The 20,277-nt window shown below is 40.8% G+C and overlaps 1 protein-coding gene across 1 annotated transcript in view; it reads left to right on the top strand.

Moving 5' to 3' along the window:
- Nucleotides 1–17,958: 17,958 nt before the first annotated feature.
- The window catches only part of LOC115106746 (proline-rich protein 12-like), a 49,371-nt gene continuing 47,052 nt past the window's right edge, over nucleotides 17,959–20,277 (top strand). Inside the window, 1 exon segment of the mRNA XM_029629775.2 lies at nucleotides 17,959–18,815. Within this exon segment, the coding sequence (XP_029485635.2) occupies nucleotides 18,739–18,815 (77 nt within the window). The 5' untranslated portion in view covers nucleotides 17,959–18,738.

A 20,277-nucleotide genomic window follows, 5' to 3' on the forward strand; every position in this document is an offset into this window, starting at 1 on the left:
CCATTCTTCCCTCCCTCTGAAAACTCCACTGCATTACCTAAAAGTCACATGTAAAGCAGTACATGTACAATTCCATTACACAAAATAGTGTGGAGGGTATTTGTAAAGCAAGACAAAAAGTTCAGTCCAAAAATAGTATAAACCTCAACTTACTCTGATCTTGTAGGTACAGTGCCGCCACAGTTCCCACTGATCTTTGTAGGCTCCCCCAGTGCCTCTTCATCTCCCGGACCAGGATCCTCTCTTCCTCCTGCAGTCTGTTCACTAACATCAGTCTGTTGAAGATTGCCTTTTGATGGCAGTTGCCTGTGAGCTGTAAACCCAGAGGTATATAACAGAACAGCAATGATTGCAGCCTACGCTGAAGGTAAACATTCAATCACAAAAGATACTTTCTGCAATCATATATTTACTGGTGCCAAGTCTCTCCCATGGCCACAGAAAGTTATCAGTATTGAGCAGCTCATCCACTGTGGGGAGCCTAAACTCTGCCTGCTGCTCGTGAAGTTGAACAATGGCAGCTGTCAAGGCTGCTTTGTCCTCAATTTCTCAGAATCAGATGCCGCCTCTTGTTGCCGTCAAAATAAAAAGGGTGATTAGATGGACTGTATATTCAGATATATTACATGACTATAAGTTAGAGCTACTATAGAGGCACAAACAAAGAATACAAAGCAAGCAACTCATTTCCAAAGCATTTGTCGTCATGTAGTTAACATTACACAAGGCATGCAGAGGTGTGGCTCACAAGAGGTTCATGGTCACATGATTTCTCAGTTTAATTACATGTTTTGCATTAGATCAATTAATAACATAGTTCATACCTACATTTGATCATTAACATGGTCTGATGTGTATGACTAATGCATTCTCTTTCACAACTCACTTTTACTGCTTGATTAATAATGTGTTTGCGGTCATACTGTTGTTGGGACTTACCTGTCAAAAGGTAGAAGTAGTTTCCTCTTTCACACTGTGGTAAAGTCCTTCAAGCTTCTTCTGGAGATGCCCCATCTGACGATCCTGAAGTGTGTCTGTCAAACATGACTCCACTGACATTAATGCAATTATGAAGTTGAGACAGAAACTGTCATTTTTCTACCTGTTGGATTCTGGCTTGAAACATACTTATTCCTGTCATCATATTAGAACGTATTGATTACTTTACATGTTAGGTGTCAATGAAGGGTGAATAGGAACTTTGGGTATGGAAAGTTACTGAGTGAGACAGGGGAAGTGCAGAAAGTTCATATTCTATTCAAACATGTTATTGCTGAATATTAATATTTCTAAGTAAGGAGGCAAAGGGTAGCAGTTAGGTTTCAGTTACTGATAAGGCAGGCCAGTTCTTGTGGAATTAGGACAATGAGGGATGTGGAACTCAACTCAGGATAAGGTCAGCAGTTGGAGAGAAGACACTGCTGGGAGGGGGGGCCATAGGGGGCCCACCCCGAAAACCATCTGACTACAGTCCTATCCCATACACACTTCCACGCCCATGAGGTTCCTAGACTTAGGCAACTCCCACCTAGTCGGAAGGTATAAATATGTGCTTGTGGGTAGAATAAACTTGGTTTGAGATTTCTGGTTGTCTGTTTCAGTTTTTGCTCTATTTGTTCAGAACCTAACATACCATCAGGCCACTGCTGGACCTCAGTAATCCACTCCTGTAGCACAGCGGTGTTGATGTCTAGCTCTTCCCGCTTTTCACGAGGCTGGTCTCCTCCAGTCTTTTGACATTCTGAAAAAATGCAATTCAATGAATGAACAACATGAGTGAAGGTGAAGGTTCTACTTTTTCAAGTGAATTACACTAAGATATTTGACTTTAATGTATACAGTCATCTTGATGTTTTCATACATCAAGATGACTAATAAAATAAAACGCTGAGCAAGGGTTGAAGACATGTAGAAAAAGAATGAGCAAGCAGATACAGGTAAAAAAAAAAAAAAATTATAATAATAATGTTCACATCTTTGCCAACATGCGATGTCACGCCCTGACCTTAGAGAGCCTTTTTTATGTCTCTATTTGGTTTGGTCAGGGTGTGATTTGGGTGGGCATTCTGTTTTGTATTTCTTTGTGTTTGGCCGAGTGTGGTTCCCAATCAGAGGCAGCCGTCTATCGTTGTCTCTGATTGGGAGTCATACTTAGGTAGACTTTTTTCCCCACCTATGTTGTGGGATCTTGTCCTTGTATTGTTGCTGTTGAGCCCTTCAAGGCTGTACATTTCATTGGTTCTCTCTCTCTCTCTCTCTTCTTTTTGTAGTTATCATTAAAGAATATGATTAACCTACCCCACGCTGCATCTTGGTCCACTTCTTCAAACGAGTGTTACATGCGATCCATGTTGGTGAACTTCCTCTTATTCCAACCCATTGACTGTTGTGTAATAATCTCTGTCCGTACTGTTGGAAAAACATCTTCAGTCAGTGATTCTAATAATTTACTACTGTGTGCCTAACCAATCAACATAAAGATTGCAATTACAGTCGTAAGATAAAAAAATAATTATTAACCTTACATAATATCATAGCATCATCAGTTATGCCCAAAAAGTAAATGTCCTTCACTGTCTGCTTCTCCCTTCAGCAGTAACATGTGTCCCCAAAAAATGTCCTGCTTTGGGACAATTTATTTGGTTTCCATTCGGCAATGTTTCTGGGGTTTTTTCTGGGATGGGGTAGTTAGCCCCACATGGAGGACCATGGACTGCTTCCTACGATTCGACCTGGCCGGCTTGGTTGCACCTGCCGGGAGTATAAACCCCACCCGGCTTAGCGCTCAGGGTCATTGGAGTATGCAAGCCTCCCCACTGTGGCAAGGTGACAGTCCAGGAGGGGCAATTAGGTTTATCTTATTCATTGAAGTGTGCTGGAGCTCAAATATAAAGGACCACTTAATAGTTCAACAATAAGGGAATTATGTTGCAATCCTAAACCTTATTCAGCATTAGTTATGTTATCATAATACAATTACCAGTCTTGGACATGTAATTTGTCGTGACAGCAACTCTGGATATAAAACTATTCACCTGCCCGACTTCTCTCCGGTTGTGTTGCCGGCACCAGGCTGATTGCGGCCTCTCCATTTGTGCTATACTGCCATAATGAACAAATAATAATAAGTTATGTATTAATTATATTATTTAAAAAAGCATTACAATATCCTTTCTGCATAACACAAAAATAGTCAAGGAAAACAATTACCTCACAAGACCATTCATGTGCCTTAAGCATGAATAGCGGAGAGGGTGCCTTTTTAGAAGCTCCTCCAACTCTGTGTACGCCTGCACAACGATCTGCAAATATGGCCAGTATTTGCATGCAACAGTGCAGCAGAAAAAGCCCACCGTGCCAGCAGTAGACAGCTTCTTCTGCAAGTACATTGGCATGTATCTCGCTTCTGTACATGTTGAGGGCCTTGAGGAGCACGTTGTGTCGGCAAACTGCTATCTCAAGGCCCTCCTCTACTTTGGCAGACAATTTTCCTGACGTCTTTGGCCGCTGTCCATTCTGATCTGCCACACACTCCTTTGCCTGGCGTCTACAACATTAAAATCACAGTGAAGTGCAGATATCAACTTTAAAAGAAACAAGCTCTAAACTGGGTGACATTAAGCAGTGTTATAGAAACTGAGAATGATTGGTCTTTGTATGGACATGTTTGATGAAGGATGACACATCATCTTGTTTCTCCAGGAAGACATCATAGAAGCCCTTCTCAACATTCACATAGCCTAGAGAGGTGGGTTGCTGGTTTAAATCTCAAACATCTGACCATGTTGCTCCAACCTGTGTGTCTGAGGGATTTGGATAACGCAAAGAGACAAATCACTGTCCCACAATTTCTCTTCATGGAAAATGACAATTCATCTTCTAAAAAGATGATCAACGGCAATATAACAAACATATACGTCATAACAAAAAGACCAGCATGCACTTTAAAAAGGTATAATTATACCCTGAACAAAACACAAAAGGTAGTACAAACCCTGAGGCTTTCCGAAAGCAGTATTGCTTGCGATTCCCATCCACTGATATAGCATGCATCAGGACAATGTAGGAGATCGCTTCCACAAAGCTTGTCTATTTCAAACTGCCCGTATGTCCACTCGAGGAATGCTTTCTGGAACGTGTCGCCACATATCTTTCCACTTTAACATGCAAAACAGAGGGGACATACAGGGGAAAATGTTATATTATGGACAAATATTAACCACTAATTCATTCATATTATTATTTGATTAGTATATACACTTACCCTGTCAAAGTGCTTTGCTCTTCCGTCAAGCATTCCCACAAAGGCTTGACAGGAGCATCCTGGGGCCAACACCTTCATGTCTTCAAAAGACTTGAAGTGGTCCACTGTGAAGATGGTCTGGTGAGTCACGGAGCCTGGCCGGTAGCCACTCTTTACAAAATTCATCCAGCCCCACTGTCCAATGTCTCAGACACCCGGGTAACATGTTTCAGGAGAAGACCCAGATGCAAAGAGTGTCAAAGTAACACAAGTTTACTAGAACAGGGGGCAGGCGAAATGACAGGTTAAGGGCAGGCAGAGGTCAGTAATTCAGATCAGAGTCCATGCGGTACAGAACAGCTGGCAGTCTCGGGGTCAGCGCAGGGAGAGGTCAAAAATCCAGGCTGGTGTGACAAGGTACAGAACGGCAGGCAGGCTCAGGGAAGGCAGAAAGGCAGAAAAAGACAGGCGCAAGGGGGAAACCGCTGGTAAGCTTGACGAACAAAATGAACTGGCAACAAACAAACAGAGAATACAGATATAAATACACTGGGGATAATGGGGAAGATGGGTGACACCTGGAGGGGGGTGGAGACAAGCACAAAGACAGGTGAAACAGATCAGGGTGTGCCACCCGGAGCAGTTCAGAGCAGGAAGGGACAGGTTGTAGCACCCTGAATCAGGAGTAATTATTAGGAAGTAATTAATTACATTCTTTAAAAATGTGAATAGAAGTAAAGTCCTTAAAAAACACACACTTACCAATTATACCAATCAGGATGACCTGCTTGCCACTTGCCACTGTCAGGGTGCAACCACACAACTGTGGCACAGCCATGGGTAAAAGACAAAGTGGAAACCAAAATGTGACGCCAAAGAATCCCAAATAAATGTTTCTATATATTTGGACTGTAAATACTTGTAGTGGCAGGTAGCCTAGTGGTTACAGCGTTGGGCCACTAACCAAAAGGTTACTGGATCGAATCCTCGAGGTGACAAGGTAATAATATGTTGTTTTGCCCCTGAACAAGGCAATTAACCCACCGTTCCGGGGTAGGCCGTCATTGTAAATAATAATTTGTTCTTAACTCACTTGCCTAGTTAAATATGGTTCAATCAATACTGATCCATTGAAAATTGTGCAGCATGACTAAAAAGTTGGTATTGCAGGATGTACTATCAGATTTAATTTGAAACACCAAAACAATAAGCACACCGTGCTCCTGGAAGGCAAGGGACCCCTCATCATCTTGATGAGTTACGGTGGTTGGGGACAAGGGGCGATAAAACCCTTCAACCCGAGATTCCCTGTTGTGCAAAACCTTGGTGCTATGGGTGGCCAAGTCACATGCGGCACAGAGAAGATGCCTGGGCAGGCAATCTCTCTACGCCGCACAACCGCATCCTCACTGTTGCAATACTGACACTGGCCCAACACAGTACCTGAGAGAGCATGCCTCACTCTTTTCAATCACCCTTTTATGCACACAAGGTCTGCATCTCTGCCTAAGTCACCTTTGGGGTTACATGACAATCTGGCCCCGTGAAACTCCCCATCAGCTCCTGTAGGTCCTGCATCAGGGAGTCGTGTGGAGATAAAAAATAATAATACTAAAAAAACATGACAGAACTCATGAAAAGAATAGCTGTATGAACATTCTTTAAGGTTGGCATGGTATTTGTTTGACATTCTAGGACACTGTAGCTGTATCTTGTGGGGATTAGGTGCAGGAACATGGGTACTGTAGGAGGATCGGTACAGGTACTGGAAACTATTACCTAAAAATTTAGTTATATTTCTTCATCAATGCAACTAAAGTATAACTTACTATAACTGTGTTTTTTGGGTGAATAGATGAGAATCCACTCTGACAGATATGTCGTAAAATTATGATATATATCTCAAATAATAACATACAATAACATATAAGTCAGAAGTTTACATACACCTTAGCCAAATACATTTAAACTCAGTTTTTCACAATTACTGACATTTAATCCTAGTAAACATTCCCTGTCTTAGGTCAGTTAGGATCACTGCTTTATTTTAAGAATGTGAAATGACAGAATAATAGTAGAGAGACTGATTTATTTCAGCTTTTATTTCTTTCATCACATTCCCAGTAGGTCAGACGTTTACATACACTCAATTAGTATTTGGTAGCATTGCTTTAAATAGTTTAACTTGGGTCAAACGTTTCGGGTAGCCTTCCACAAGGTTCCCACAATAAGTTGGGTGAATTTTGGTCCATTCCTCCTGACAGAGCTGGTGTAACTGAGTCAGGTTTGTAGGGCTCCTTGCTCGAACACACTGATCTCAATCCAATAGAAAATTTGTGGGCAGAACTGAAAAAGTGTGTTCGAGCACGGAGGCCTACAAACCTGACTCAGTTACACCAGCTCTGTCAGGAGGAATGAGCCAAAATTCAGTCAACTTATTGTGAGAAGCTTGTGGAAGGCTACCCAAAACATTTGATACAAGTTAAACCATTTAAAGGCAATGCTACCAAATAGTAATTTTGTGTATGCAAACTTCTGACCCACTGATGAAAGAAATCAAATCTGAAATAAATAATTATTTCTACTATTATTCTGACATTTCACATTCTGAAAATAAAGTGGTGATCCTAACTGACCTAAGACAGGACATTTTTACAAGGATTAAATGTCAGGAATTCAAAAAAACTGAGTTTAAATGTATTTGGCTAAGGTGTAAGTAAACTGTATATACAGTTGAAGTCGGAAGTTTACATACACTAAGGTTTGGAGTCATTAAAACTCGTTTTGCAACCACTCCAAATGTTCTTGTTAACAAACTATAGTTTTGGCAAGTCGGTTAGGACATTTACTTTGTGCAGGGCACAAGTAATTTTTCCAACAAATGTTTAAAGACAGATTATTTCACTTTATCACAATTCCAGTGGGTCAGACGTTTACAAACACTAAATTGACTGTGCCTATAAACAACTAGGAAAATTCCAGAAAATTATGTCATGGCATTAGAAGCTTCTGATAGGCTAATTGACACAATATGAGTCAATTGGAGGTGTACCTGTGGATGTATTTCAAGGATTACCTTCAAACTCAGTGCCTCTTTGCTTGACTACATGGAAAATCTAAATAAATCAGCCAAGACTTCAGAAAAAAAATTGTAGACCTACACAAAACTGGTTCAACCTTGGGATCAATTTCCAAATGCCTGAAGGTACCACGTTCATCTGTACAAACAATAGTACGCAAGTATAAACACCATGGGACCACACAGCCGTCATACCGCTCGGGAAAGAGACTCGTTCTGTCTCTTAGAGATGAACGTACTTAGGTGCGAAAAGTGCAAATCAATCCCAGAACAACAGCAAAGGACCTTGTGAAGATGCTGGAGGAAACAGGTACAAAAGTATCTATATCCACAGTAAAACGAGTCCTATATCGACATAACCTGAAAGGCCGCTCAGCAAGGAAGAAGCCACTGCTTCAAAACTGCCATAAAAAAAGCCAGATTACGGTTTGCAACTGCACATGGGGACAAAGATTGTACTTTTTGGAGAAATCTCCTCTGGTCTGATGAAACAAAAATAGAACTGTTTGGTCATAATGACCATCGTTATGTTTGGAGGAAAAAGGGGGAGGCTTGCAACCCAAAGAATACCATCCCAACCGTGAAGCACAGGGGTAGCAGCATCATGTTGTGGGGGTGCTTTGCTGCAGGAGGGACTGGTGCACTTCACAAAATAGATGGCATCATGAGGAAAGAAAATTATGTGGATAAATTGAAGCAACATCTCAAGACATCAGTCAGGAAGTTAAAGCTTGGTCGCAAATGGGTCTTCCAAACGAACAATGACCACCAAGCATACTTCCAAAGTTGTGGCAAAATGCCTTAAGGACAACAAAGTCAAGGTATAGGAGTGGCCATCACAAAGCTCTGACCTCGCCCTGTGTGCGAGCAAGGAGCCCTACAAACCTGACTCAGTTACACCAGCTCTGTCAGGAGGAATGGGCCAAAATTCACCCAACTTATTGTGGGAACCTTGTGGAAAGCTACCCGAAACGTTTGACCCAAGTTAAACAATTTAAAAGCAATGCTACAAAATACTAATTGAGTGTATGTAAACTTCTGACCCACTGGGAATGTGATGAAAAAAAAAAGCTGAAATAAATAATTCTCTCTACTATTATTCTGACATTTCACATTCTTAAAATAAAGGAGTCTTCCTAACTGACCTAAGACAGGGAATTTTACTTGGATAAAATGTCAGGAATTGTGAAAAACTGAGTTTAAATGTATTTGGCTAAGGTGTATGTGTACTTCAGACTTCAACTTTATATATCTAGAATTAAAAATAACACCACCCTACTCCACTAGGCCATAAATATTTAGGGTTAAAACTATTTAGTCCTACCTCAGGCCAACAACCTGAAAGGATGGGACACCACCACTTAACACACCTTGTAACTCTTCTGATGTCAAGTCTCACACACCCAAATACCTCTCTGCAGCTGCCACCACAACCTCAATTTTCTGCGACTTACAGTCCATCCCTGCAGTACAGTTGATAACCATTGCTATAAATGCTAAAAATACAATCCTACTGAAATATCCATCACTTGTTGGCCTACACCTTCGTACTGGTACAGATCCACTACTCACACCACTCCTCTCAGGATCCCTCCCCGTTGACCCATCTTCCTCTAATTTCTTCACTGTCTCAGCATATGACAATATCTGCACTACTCTAACCCTGGAAACCTCAACCTGCCTCTCTTACACAGGAAATTTCTGATCCCCAGCCCCATGGGCACCCCTACAATTAACACATACCACTACTTTCCCCAATGCTACACATTTCTTTGTCTCATGCCCTTCTGCACAATTCTCACACATAGGAACCTCCCTCCTGCACACTGCTGCCACATGCCAATAAGCTTGACACATGTAACAACTTAATGTATTTGGCACAAAAGCTTGTACAGGATAACTTATATATACACTACTAACATCACTTTGTCAGGCAAAGACTCAACATCAAAACTCAATGACAATGACTCTTCTGTTTCACCACTCAAGCCACCCTGTCTGCGTCGCACCAAACAACGAGCATCACAAACACCGGGAATCTTCCCCTTCAGTTGGTCAACTTTAAATGTACTGCTACCCCAGTAATCACTCCTTTCAATGGCGCCCTTTAATTGGGAGCAAACAAATTCACATTTCTTGCTCCCTTTCCTTTAACGCGGAGCGCCTTCTCCCTCTTACCAGCAGAAACACAAACAATTATCACAAGACCACTTCTGGTTACCCTCACCAATTCCACAGCACCCCTCTGTTTTCACCCACCCTGAAACCACAAATGGATCAGCCAAAGGGCAAGGGTCTTCCAAAAACTTCACTCCTACTGTCACAGACTCATCTTCATCCTGACCCTCGGTGCAAGCCTATGGCTCCAAGAACTTCACTACACCTCCGATACTTCGCCCTCATTCACTTCCATTTCCCCTGCTGTCTTCGGCTTACTCTGTTTACACTTTCTACCATTCTTCTTTAACAACCAGTCTACCTTTTTTCCCACAATTTTTAACCGACTCAAGCTCACCTTCTTCCTCCCTCTATCTCTTATACCTCCTCTGCCTCTCCTTTTCCCTACATTCCTCCTCCGTATTCCAAGTATGCTTCTCCTTATGAAAATACTGCACTTCTCCTGACATACATCTTGTTCTTGCCTCTTCTCAAGGGACGCCATTTAACCTGCTGTCCTGTCACAATATCCGTACAATAAGCATGAACCCCTCGGGATATAGCTCTCAAAAGTGCATCGAACTTATAAAGCAGCTGCTTCCTCTTGCTGTTCTTCTTTATCAAAGGCTGCCGCGATGCTTTTCCATTTCAAACAAGTGCGCTCTTCCAACCACCACATCTCGCTAAATGGGCTTGATATGCTTTCACTTTTTCATTGACAGTCCGTCACTCACTGCCAGACACTTTTAAATCATTAAATAAATACTTCAATAATTCACTAAAAAGTATTTCCATGTTTAATATAACTAAACCAAGTTACAGGCTGACTACACCGCTCATGTCGCGTGCGCGAGCGTTGCAAAATACATTTAGAAATCTATATTATTCAATTATTGCATCCACACTGCTCGTGCGTGCCAACAAGCATCTGCGTTGCCAAGGGCTAAAATAGAAGTCAGTTCTATTTGTGACGCAGATCACGCTGCAAGTCCTGCCTCCATCTCCTCATTGGTTTATAGAAGTAGGTACCAACGTGTCATCTCCTCATTGGTTATACCCACATGGGTGACTGAAAGAGGAACGAGGTCAGTGGCGGTAATGCACCTAATTTATGAATGTTGCATTTCTGCATATATCAATGATGTTGCTCTTGCTGCCGGCAATGCCCTGATCCACCTCTACGCAGACAACACGATTCTGTATACTTCTGGCCCTTCCTTGGACACTGTGCTATCTAACCTCCAAATGAGCTTCAATGCCATACAACACTCCTTCCGTGGCCTCCAACTGTTCTTAAACGCTAGTAAAACCAAATGCATGCTTTTCAACCCTTCGCTGCCTGCACCCGCACGCCCGACTAGCATCACCACCCTGGATGGTTCCGACCTAGAATATGTGGACATCTATAAGTACCTAGATGTCTGGCTAGACTGTAAACTCTCCTTCCAGACTCATATCAAACATCTCCAATCTAAAATCAAATCTAGAGTCGGCTTTCTATTTCGCAACAAAGCCTCCTTCACTCACGCCGCCAAACTTACCCTAGTAAAACTGACTATCCTACCGATCCTCGACTTTGGCGATGTCATCTACAAAATAGCTTCCAATACTCTACTCAGCAAACTGGATGCAGTTTATCGCAATGCCATCCGTTTTGTTACTAAAGCACCTTATACCACCCACCACTGCGACCTGTATGCTCTAGTTGGCTGGCCCAACGGTCCTCTACTCCAACAATTAATCCACACATAAAAACGGTCAACTAAGTAATTTCTAGTCATCTCTCCTCCTTCCAGGCTTTTTCATCGTTGAACTTATATGGTGATTGGCATCTAAACTTTCATAGTATTACCACGACAACCGGCAACAGTTCGTCTGTCAATCACCCACGTGGGTATAACCAATGAGGAGATGGCACATGGGTACCTGCTTCTATAAACCAATGAGGAGATGGGAGAGGCAGGACTTGCAGTGCGATCTGCGTCAGAAATAGGAATGACTTCTATTTTAGCCCTTGGCTACACAGATGCTTGTTGGTGCACACGAGCAGTGTGGGTGCAATAATTGAATAACATAGATTTCTAAATATTTTGCAATGCTCGTGCATGCGAGCGGCGTGGGCAGCCTATTAGACCACAGCCTGTCGTTTCCAATGGGAACATATTGTGCAGAACAAGCAAGCTGGGAGGGCAAAGCCAAGCCTGAGCTAGCGAGATCCTATTGGTTCGTTTCAGCATACATATTCATATTTCCGTAAGGGAACGCCTTCTCTGTGAAATACGAGCCTGCAATAACTCAATTCGACTTTGCACTCCTAAACAACGCGATTTAAAACAACTTTGACAAAGGCTAAAGTCTACAAAACTTAGTCCACTCTGTTCATAACATATTCTAGTTTTGGGAACATAAAACAACTGTATTGAGATCAAATGTTTCATCGCTGAGACCATTTACAGAATCATCCATCTCGTTCCATTTTCTCCCACTGCCCCCCAGTGGGCTTCCTCTTACTACCATATTTGGTAGTGAGAGAAAACACCAAGAGGCTGCTTCATATTTATACATACAGTGAAATATCTGTCTCATTGTTCTATCTGTGATAATACTGTTGGCCAGAGCGAAAAATCACTTCCTGTCTACAAGATTAGCCAATATACGTAACTGATTAAAATACAATACATTAGAATTATGATGGCCGAAATACAGAAAATACTAGATTATGTGTCATTTCTTGTCCAATAACGTACCTCATTCTCACTGTAAAATAGCTCGCTAGCTTCAACTAAATAAGCAGTTGTGTTTATTTGTACTAATAGCAAACTCAGGGCGCGGCATCAGATGTATCGTATCTGGCGTTATTGAGTATGATTCGCCATACGTTTGTGCTATTAGTACATAAAAACATTGTGCTTATTTGTATATACTTAATAATGAGAGACTGGGTTGAAAATAAGGACATTTTCCGCTATTACTTCAAAACTACGGCAACAGCAGGGGTACATGGTAACGTTATGAAACTGGGCTACACGGCGGATGCAATGAACTAGTTTTTAATCAGAAAAAAGCGTTGTTAAAAATGTGACGTGTCCAGTCTACCAAGAGGGCAGATAACTAATACGGTGCTTGGTTAAGTTATCTATTTTTCCTGCAAGCCACCTAGCTAGCTGACTTTAGTATATCTACTGAAACATATATTTCTAACATACTAATGTGTTACAATGTGTAGGGAAATCGAATAATTGTTATGTTTGCTAACTTATCTAGCGAACTAAGTTGGCTAAACAACTACCGCCCGGTAGCCATATCTATGACTAAAAATAAAATCGTTTTTAGAATTTGAGATCTTCTGTTTCTCGATTGTAAAACCCATTCTCTTTTTAGTCATAGATATGGCTACTAAACAGCAAGCTATAACCAGCCACCTAAGCTAGGTTTACCAGGAAACGTTACACATGAGTGATGTATTACTTGATTTTGCTGGCAAGTTAGCTTGTAAATGTAATATCTGTGCCTATGTATGCATGTAAACTAGTCTACCCTAATGTTGATGTTATGCTGGAACAGTTCAACTATCGTTCAAACTGTACAATAGACTAATTTATTAGGTGACTCCTGAGCTGAATGGCAGTTTGATCATGACAACACTCCTCCCACAACTTTACAAGTATTCCCTGAACATTAGTACACTGACCATAGTATATGTTTCTTTGTGAGTGGCATTTTAATCATGACCACCAGTTCTCTTAACTACAGTACAAGTTGTTACCCCAGATAATGTGATTTAACCAAAGATTTTTGGTATCCATTATTGGGAGTTACAAAATAGATCATGTTTTTGGTGTAGCGCAGAGAATTGGACCAACCTTAGCGAGTCTCAAAATGTCTGTGTCCAGTTGCAAGGGTCATTTTTTAAATTTAGAAAATGCTCCATTATTAAAATAACAGTTTTTGCATCATGAAGTAATTCAACAATATGTGTGCCGCCATGTTGTCTATTTCAAGTCTTCTCTCACGGATGGAGACAGTTCTCTATCATCATGACATGCAGCACTTTGGGGTGGAAACCCACCTGTCTTGATCAATGAGAGAAGACTTGAAATAGACAAGATGTCAGCTAAAATCTTTGGGTAAATCACATCTGGTGTAACAATCTGTAGCTACAGTACTCTACACTTGGGTGTACACCTCATACACACTGAACTTTACTACACTGTTCATGCTATATTTTTCTGTGTGTTACTTTTACCATCACATGTTTGTTGAACACCCAGTTGTCTTGAACTAGCATTAAATAGTGTAAACACCCCTGTATTTTAGATTGACAAATTAACATTATTTGGATATCTGAATGTCTAGCATCTGTTTGATGCTACAGATGCTACAGAGCCCTGTAAATAAATATAAATATAATATTATAAATATATTCTGTGAATCCCTCAAGGCAGAGACATTTAAGATTGATATACAGTGCATTCAGAAAGTATTCATACCCCTTGACTTTTGCGTTACAGCCTTATTCTAAAATGGAGTAAATCCCCCCTCCAATCTACACACTACCCAATAAAGACAAAGAAAAAAACAGGTTTTAGGAAATTTTAGCAAATGTATTCAAAATAAAAACTGAAAATATTACATTTGCATAAGAATTCAGACTCTACTCAGTACTTTGTTGAAGCACCTCTGGCAGTGATTACAGCCTTGAATATGACGCTACAAGCTTGGCACACCTGTATTTGGGGAGTTTCTCCCATTCTTCTCTGCAGATCCTTTCAAGCTCTGACAGGTTGGATGGGGAGCGTCGCTACACAGTTATTTTCAAGTCTCCAGAGATTTTAGATCGGGTTAAAGTCTGGGCTCTGGCTGGGCCACTCAAGAACATTCATTGTCCCGAAGCCACTCCTGCGTTGTCATGGCTGTGTGCTTAGGTTCGTTGTCATGTTGGAAGGTGAACCTTTGCCCCAGTCTGAAGTCCTAAGCACTTTGGACCAAGTTTTCATAAAGGATCTCTTTGTACTTTGCTCCGTTCATCTTTCCTTTGATCCTGACTAGTCTCCCAGTTCCTGCCGCTGAAAAACATTCCCACAGCAAGATGCTGCCACCACCATGCTTCATCGTAGGAATGGTGCCAGGTTTCTTCCAGGTGTGACACTTGGCATTCAGGTCAAAGACTTCATTCTTGGTTTCATCAGACCAGAGGATCTTTTTTTCTCATGGTCTGAGAGACTTTTAGGTGCCTTTTGGCAAACTCCAAGCGGGCTGTCATGTGCCTTTCACTGAGCAGTGGATTCGATCAGGCCACTCTACAATAAAGGCCGGTGGAGTGCTGCAGGGATGGTTGTCCTTCTGGAAGGTTCTCCCATCTCCACAGAGGAACTCTGGAACTCAGTCAGAGTGACCATCGGGTTCTTGGTCACCTCCCTGACCAAGGCCTTTCTCCCCCGATTGCTCAGTTTGGCTGGGCGGCCAGCTCTAGGAAGAGTCTTGGGGGTTCCAAACTTCTTCCATTGAAGAATGATGGCCAGTGTGTTGTTGGGACCTTCAATGCTGCAGAATTTGTTTGGTAACCTTCCCCAGATCTTTTTTTTTTGTTAACCTTTATTTAACTAGGCAAGTCAGTTAAGAACTAATTTTACAATGACGAACTGCCCCAGACAGATTTGAAAAAAAATTGATTATCTACACAGGTGTACAAAGGTACAAATGCCCATTATCAGCAACCATCACTCCTGTGTTCCAATGGCATGTTGTGTTAGCTAATCCAAGTTTATAATTTTAAAAGCCTAATTGATCATTAGAAAACCCTTTTGTAATTATGTTAGCACAGCTGAAAACTGTTCTGATTAAAGAAGCAATAAAACTGGCCTTCTTTAGACTAGTTGAGTATCTGGAGCATAAGAATTTGTGGGTTCAATTACAGGCTCAAAATGGCCAGGGTAAGCACAAAATTCCAGCAGTGCTAATTAAAATGATAAACTTGGATTAGCTAACACAATGTGGCATTGGAACACAGGAATGATAGTTGCTGATAATGGGCCTCTGTACGCCTATGTATGTCATCCATAGAAAATAAGCCGTTTCCAGCTAATAGTAATTTACAACATGAACAATGTCTTTCTAATCAATTGGATGTTATTAATGGTAAAAAGAAAAGTGTTTTTCTTTCAAAAACAAGGACATTTTTAAGTGACCCCAAACGGGCTGGGGGGCTCAAGAAGTTGTGAAAAGTCTTAGGGGAGCAGTTCTTACACAGTATGAATTGCTGTGAATGGGAGATTTAAGAAATGGCACTTCTCAATCGCTCTGATACACAATACATGTACTGTCTAAGCACAACCCTGCACTACCAAAACCCTCTTCCTCATCTCAAAGTACTGTCTGTGAAGCTCCCCAATCCATTGACTTTGACAGATAATTCTTGTCAATAGTAGCCCTTTGCAGGGTATTTTTGTAGACATGTCTTTTGTATTTAGTTTTGAGAATTCACAGAGAGAATAATGAGTTGATTGTGTCATCACTGTTGTAGTCTTGATTTCATTATCCCTTGCTAGCTTATGTCACACAATCTTGTTGTGCTCCATAACCACAATGTGCGTCCACTCCCTCTTGCTCGTGTACCCAAAATGCTTCCGCTTTGAGGTATTTTTCATAAGGGCACTACTTTCAGAAATGGAAAGGGTAAAGCCAAAGCAGTGTCTGTATTCTTGGAACTTATATTTTAACATGTTGGGTGGGACAGACATTCAAAAATGAAATGTAGCTATTTATTTCCTACCTATAACATGTATTTACTATTTGGTATTATCAGAGTGGAAGAGGGGCCCAACTCGATGGAAAATATGTCTCCCTCCAGCAGGTGGCGGTTTTTCTTTGTTTTGCCCACCAAGCAAGGAGTTTTTGTATGGAGGTCAATGAGTGTTGAATTTGGCCCCCAAAAAACATATGGCTAATTTTCTGAGTGAGGTTTATTTGATCGAATAGAAGTTTCGTAATGCTAGAGTTGTTACGAGTATGCTGATATAAGTAGGCCACGTGACATCTCGGCAACTTTGAGAAAAAACACTATATCAACATTGTCTCGAGATGGCTATGCATATTCATGTAATGAAGCAAGTAGCATAGCGTCACTCTCCATTGAATACCGACAGTTGATGTCAACAACCCTTATCGATATAAAAAAATATGACAATAATTAGATATATCCACTAATCCAAAGAAAGGATTAGGCGGAGCCGCTTTATGGACAACTACTAAATTTGTTAGGGCTTTCGTGTCATGGAATCAGTGGTCCTATATCCCATGGCATTTATGAGTGTGTTTGTAAATTAAATCTGGAGTGCCAGAGTGCGCTCTGGGAGTTCGTAAATTCAGTGTTGTCAGATTATCGTTTCGTAAATTCAGAGCGTTTCGCGTTCAGCGCGCACACGCGACGCTCTTGCAGAAAGTAGAGTTGATTCGAGCGTTCTGACCTCACAACGACAGTCAAGCACCCAAGCTAATTGGCTAGCTTACTTTCAGATACAAATAAGAGTCCACCTCACTCTGAACATTTTACTCACCCTGCCAAGTAGAGCTGATTAGGCTGTTTTAGTGTTATCCAGAGCGTTGGTGACTGTAACTCTGCTATTGGCAACAATATAATTACGCATTTTGCCAACGTTTACTGACACCGGCCATATTCAACTGGTGTTGAGCATTCGTAAATTCAGCAGTTCTACTGTGGTCTGGCGAGAGTGCTCTGAAATCGGAGTAGATAGCCAGAGTGAATTTATGAACGCACCCTATGTCTCCTATTGTTCCAACCATAGGGTTCCAACAAATTTAGAGTACCATCTGCTGGTCTCATGTCAAAATGCAGGGAAGCTGTTGTACAATATTAAAATTGTAAAAATATATATATACATTTGATTTCCAGGGCTATCTGACATGTAGGCTATTCAATTAATTAAATAAGTATCTATTTTCACAGGGTTAGTAGAGGAATTGGACATAACATTTAGCTGACAAGGTAAAAATCTGTCATTCTGCCCCTGAGAACAAGGCAGTTGACCCACTGTTCTTAGGCTGTCATTGAAAATAAGAATTTGTTCTTAACTGACTTGCCTAGTTAAATAAAGGTAAAATAAATCAAATAAAAACTGTAAGTACAACACCGATGAGGCCTGGTAAAAAAATGACTTAAAGTTTGAGTAATAACATTATTGTTCACCTACAAAACAAAGGTTTTGAACAATATCTGCCCAACAGTCTGGGTGAATAGGTATCTGGATTTTTAGACTATACACATATTAAATTGTAGAGTTTGAATGGCAAGTAATCAATTTTAAATCTATGAGGTTTGTTTTTTGTTTATTATGATATGTTCATTTGTAACGAACAAAACAGAAACAATATGGTTTGCTAGGCCGAAACAGAACCGGTGAATGGAGGACAGAAAAAAAACAGATTGCGCGTGTGCTTGAGAGATGTGAGTGAGGGGAGGGAGAAAAGAGAGCGAGCCAGCCGCCTTCAAACATGGCGTCTTCATAGGAAAATAACAAAAAAATATTTTAAAAAAGAGGCCTACTTCTACCGTCTTCATTGATTTTCGGAATTTAGATTATGGTTTCCAGACCTCGCGATATCGTCGTTATCACTATTTTCTAATGTAAAAAGAGAAGGCAGCATAGCAGGCTTTATAAATAGTAATTCCGTTTTATTTAGATGCGTCGACAGGGCTAGCTAGCATCTGCTAATGTAGCCCACAACAATTTTAGGGTGGGAAGGTATTTTGCATGCTAAAAAAATTCACGATAATATGATCTCTTATCGTTTGATACATTTTGCAACAATCGTGTGATATCGATGGTAATTTTATAAATCTCGGAATATGTTCAGTAGATAAAATAAAGGGGTTGAGACACGGCAGGAAAGGACGCGTTTGATCAAATGTTTCTCTGCAACTTATCGATGATTGACAAATACAAAAGTGTTATCATGATCATGCATAACTTCGTTGCAAATTGGCAATTGTGGAAATGATATTTGGAGAAAGTGTAGGAAAGGACAGACTGATTTGAGGTGGTTAGAGTACACCCCCAGACCCCCCTTTTTTCATCCAGATTTCTTCTCCCCTTCATTTCTCTTTCAATATGCTGTTTTCCATGGCCAATGACTTGTTTATGACAAGGGGGGAAATAGTCTAAAGTCGATCACGGGAAGACGGATACCCCACTTCTGTCATAATTGCTTTCGTCCTTGTCACACACCTCGTAAATTCAAAATGGATAGAAATTACCCGGGAACAGGGTTCGGTGATTTGGGCGCAGGATGGAGTTACGAAAGATCCGCGAAAGCAAGGTAAGCCACTGATTTAGTCCATATAATGTTTACACACTAGCTAATATATTACATTATCGTTGTTTTTTTTGTAATCGATTGGGCGTTAATTTGGTACATTGACGTCGAAATGTATCCTGCTTATTGGCAGCATCGCGATGTTGTTACTATTATAAACAGCAGGGAATGGAACAAGTGGGGTGGAAAGACTAGCAAGTAGAACTCTTAACAATGCGATTGACAGACAAGATGCGTGGTTTTAGGTATACAGACAGGGAGGGAATGGGAGCAAAATGGGATGGGTTGGAACTAGCTGCTCTTAGCAACGCAGGTGTATTTACATACACTAGCGTTGCTTTCAATTATATTGGGTTGCACCAAACAGTCCACGGGAAGGCAGAAATGTAATACAATTCCATTTCAATTTACTGTGCCGGTGGGCAGGGAATTTGGTCATTATGACGGGGAAATCTGATAAAATATCTCTGATCGTATTATTAAACAGACATTCCAAACGTGGATCTGTTGTAGGGTCACTTCCGATTACCTCATGTCAAAATAAAAGTCCTGTACGTGCGCAATGTGTAAAAAAATATATAACTTGTGTGGGACGTTTATTTTGAATAGCTTGATGCCCAATTTGTATCTAACCAGTTTTCTCCTGTGACATTGCATGATACCATGTTTCGCATAGTAAGAGAGATCACTCAGCCCGTGAAGTATCAAAAGTGTACAATTAAAATTTTTGAGTGGCAAGTAATTACCATTAGGGAGATTACCTAAAAACACACCACTTCGACACAGTTATGACCGGAAGTGACATTTTCATAGCAGATTAGAAAAGCATTTTCGCTAACTTTAGGAGAATTAGGAAAGGTTAAGGTTAGCGAAAATGCTTTTCTAATCTGCTATGAAAAGTCACTTCTGGTCGTAGCTTGCTTTTAGGGAGTCACAGCACGAGGTGCCAGTGGTCGAATGTTGGCAACTCTTATGCTATGAAGTGTGATAATGAGAGTCAACACATTGACTCCTTAAATAACACCACAACTTTAGGTTATTGTGGTTAAGTAAATTACAATGCATTACACCCAGTCTTGCTAGTGACCAAAATACGTTAGTTAAATTTTTATTTACATTTCTCTTATCAGTGTTTTCAGCATATTGCCATCAATCTGATAGACCATATGACTGGACAGGAAAAGGACAAAGCATCAACTGAATGTTAAATGTGTTTCCTGTCAGGTATTTTAATTGTCTGTACTGTCTACTTGTTGAATGTTTGTGAAGACTTGATTTGTGGTTGTTTGTAATGTCTTGTTATTTGGTGTTGGACCCCAGGAAGATTAGCTAGCGTTACAGCGTTATCTAATGGGGATCCTAAATAAAAATTACCCAAAAATTATAATAATCCATAGGGATCTCTACTATGATTTGGATTGCTAGCTAGGCTACCTAATGACTAGGGCTGACCCCATTTAGTGGA

This window comes from Oncorhynchus nerka, linkage group LG23 (assembly GCF_034236695.1).
Source record: "Oncorhynchus nerka isolate Pitt River linkage group LG23, Oner_Uvic_2.0, whole genome shotgun sequence".
Taxonomy (NCBI): Eukaryota; Metazoa; Chordata; class Actinopteri; order Salmoniformes; family Salmonidae; genus Oncorhynchus; species Oncorhynchus nerka.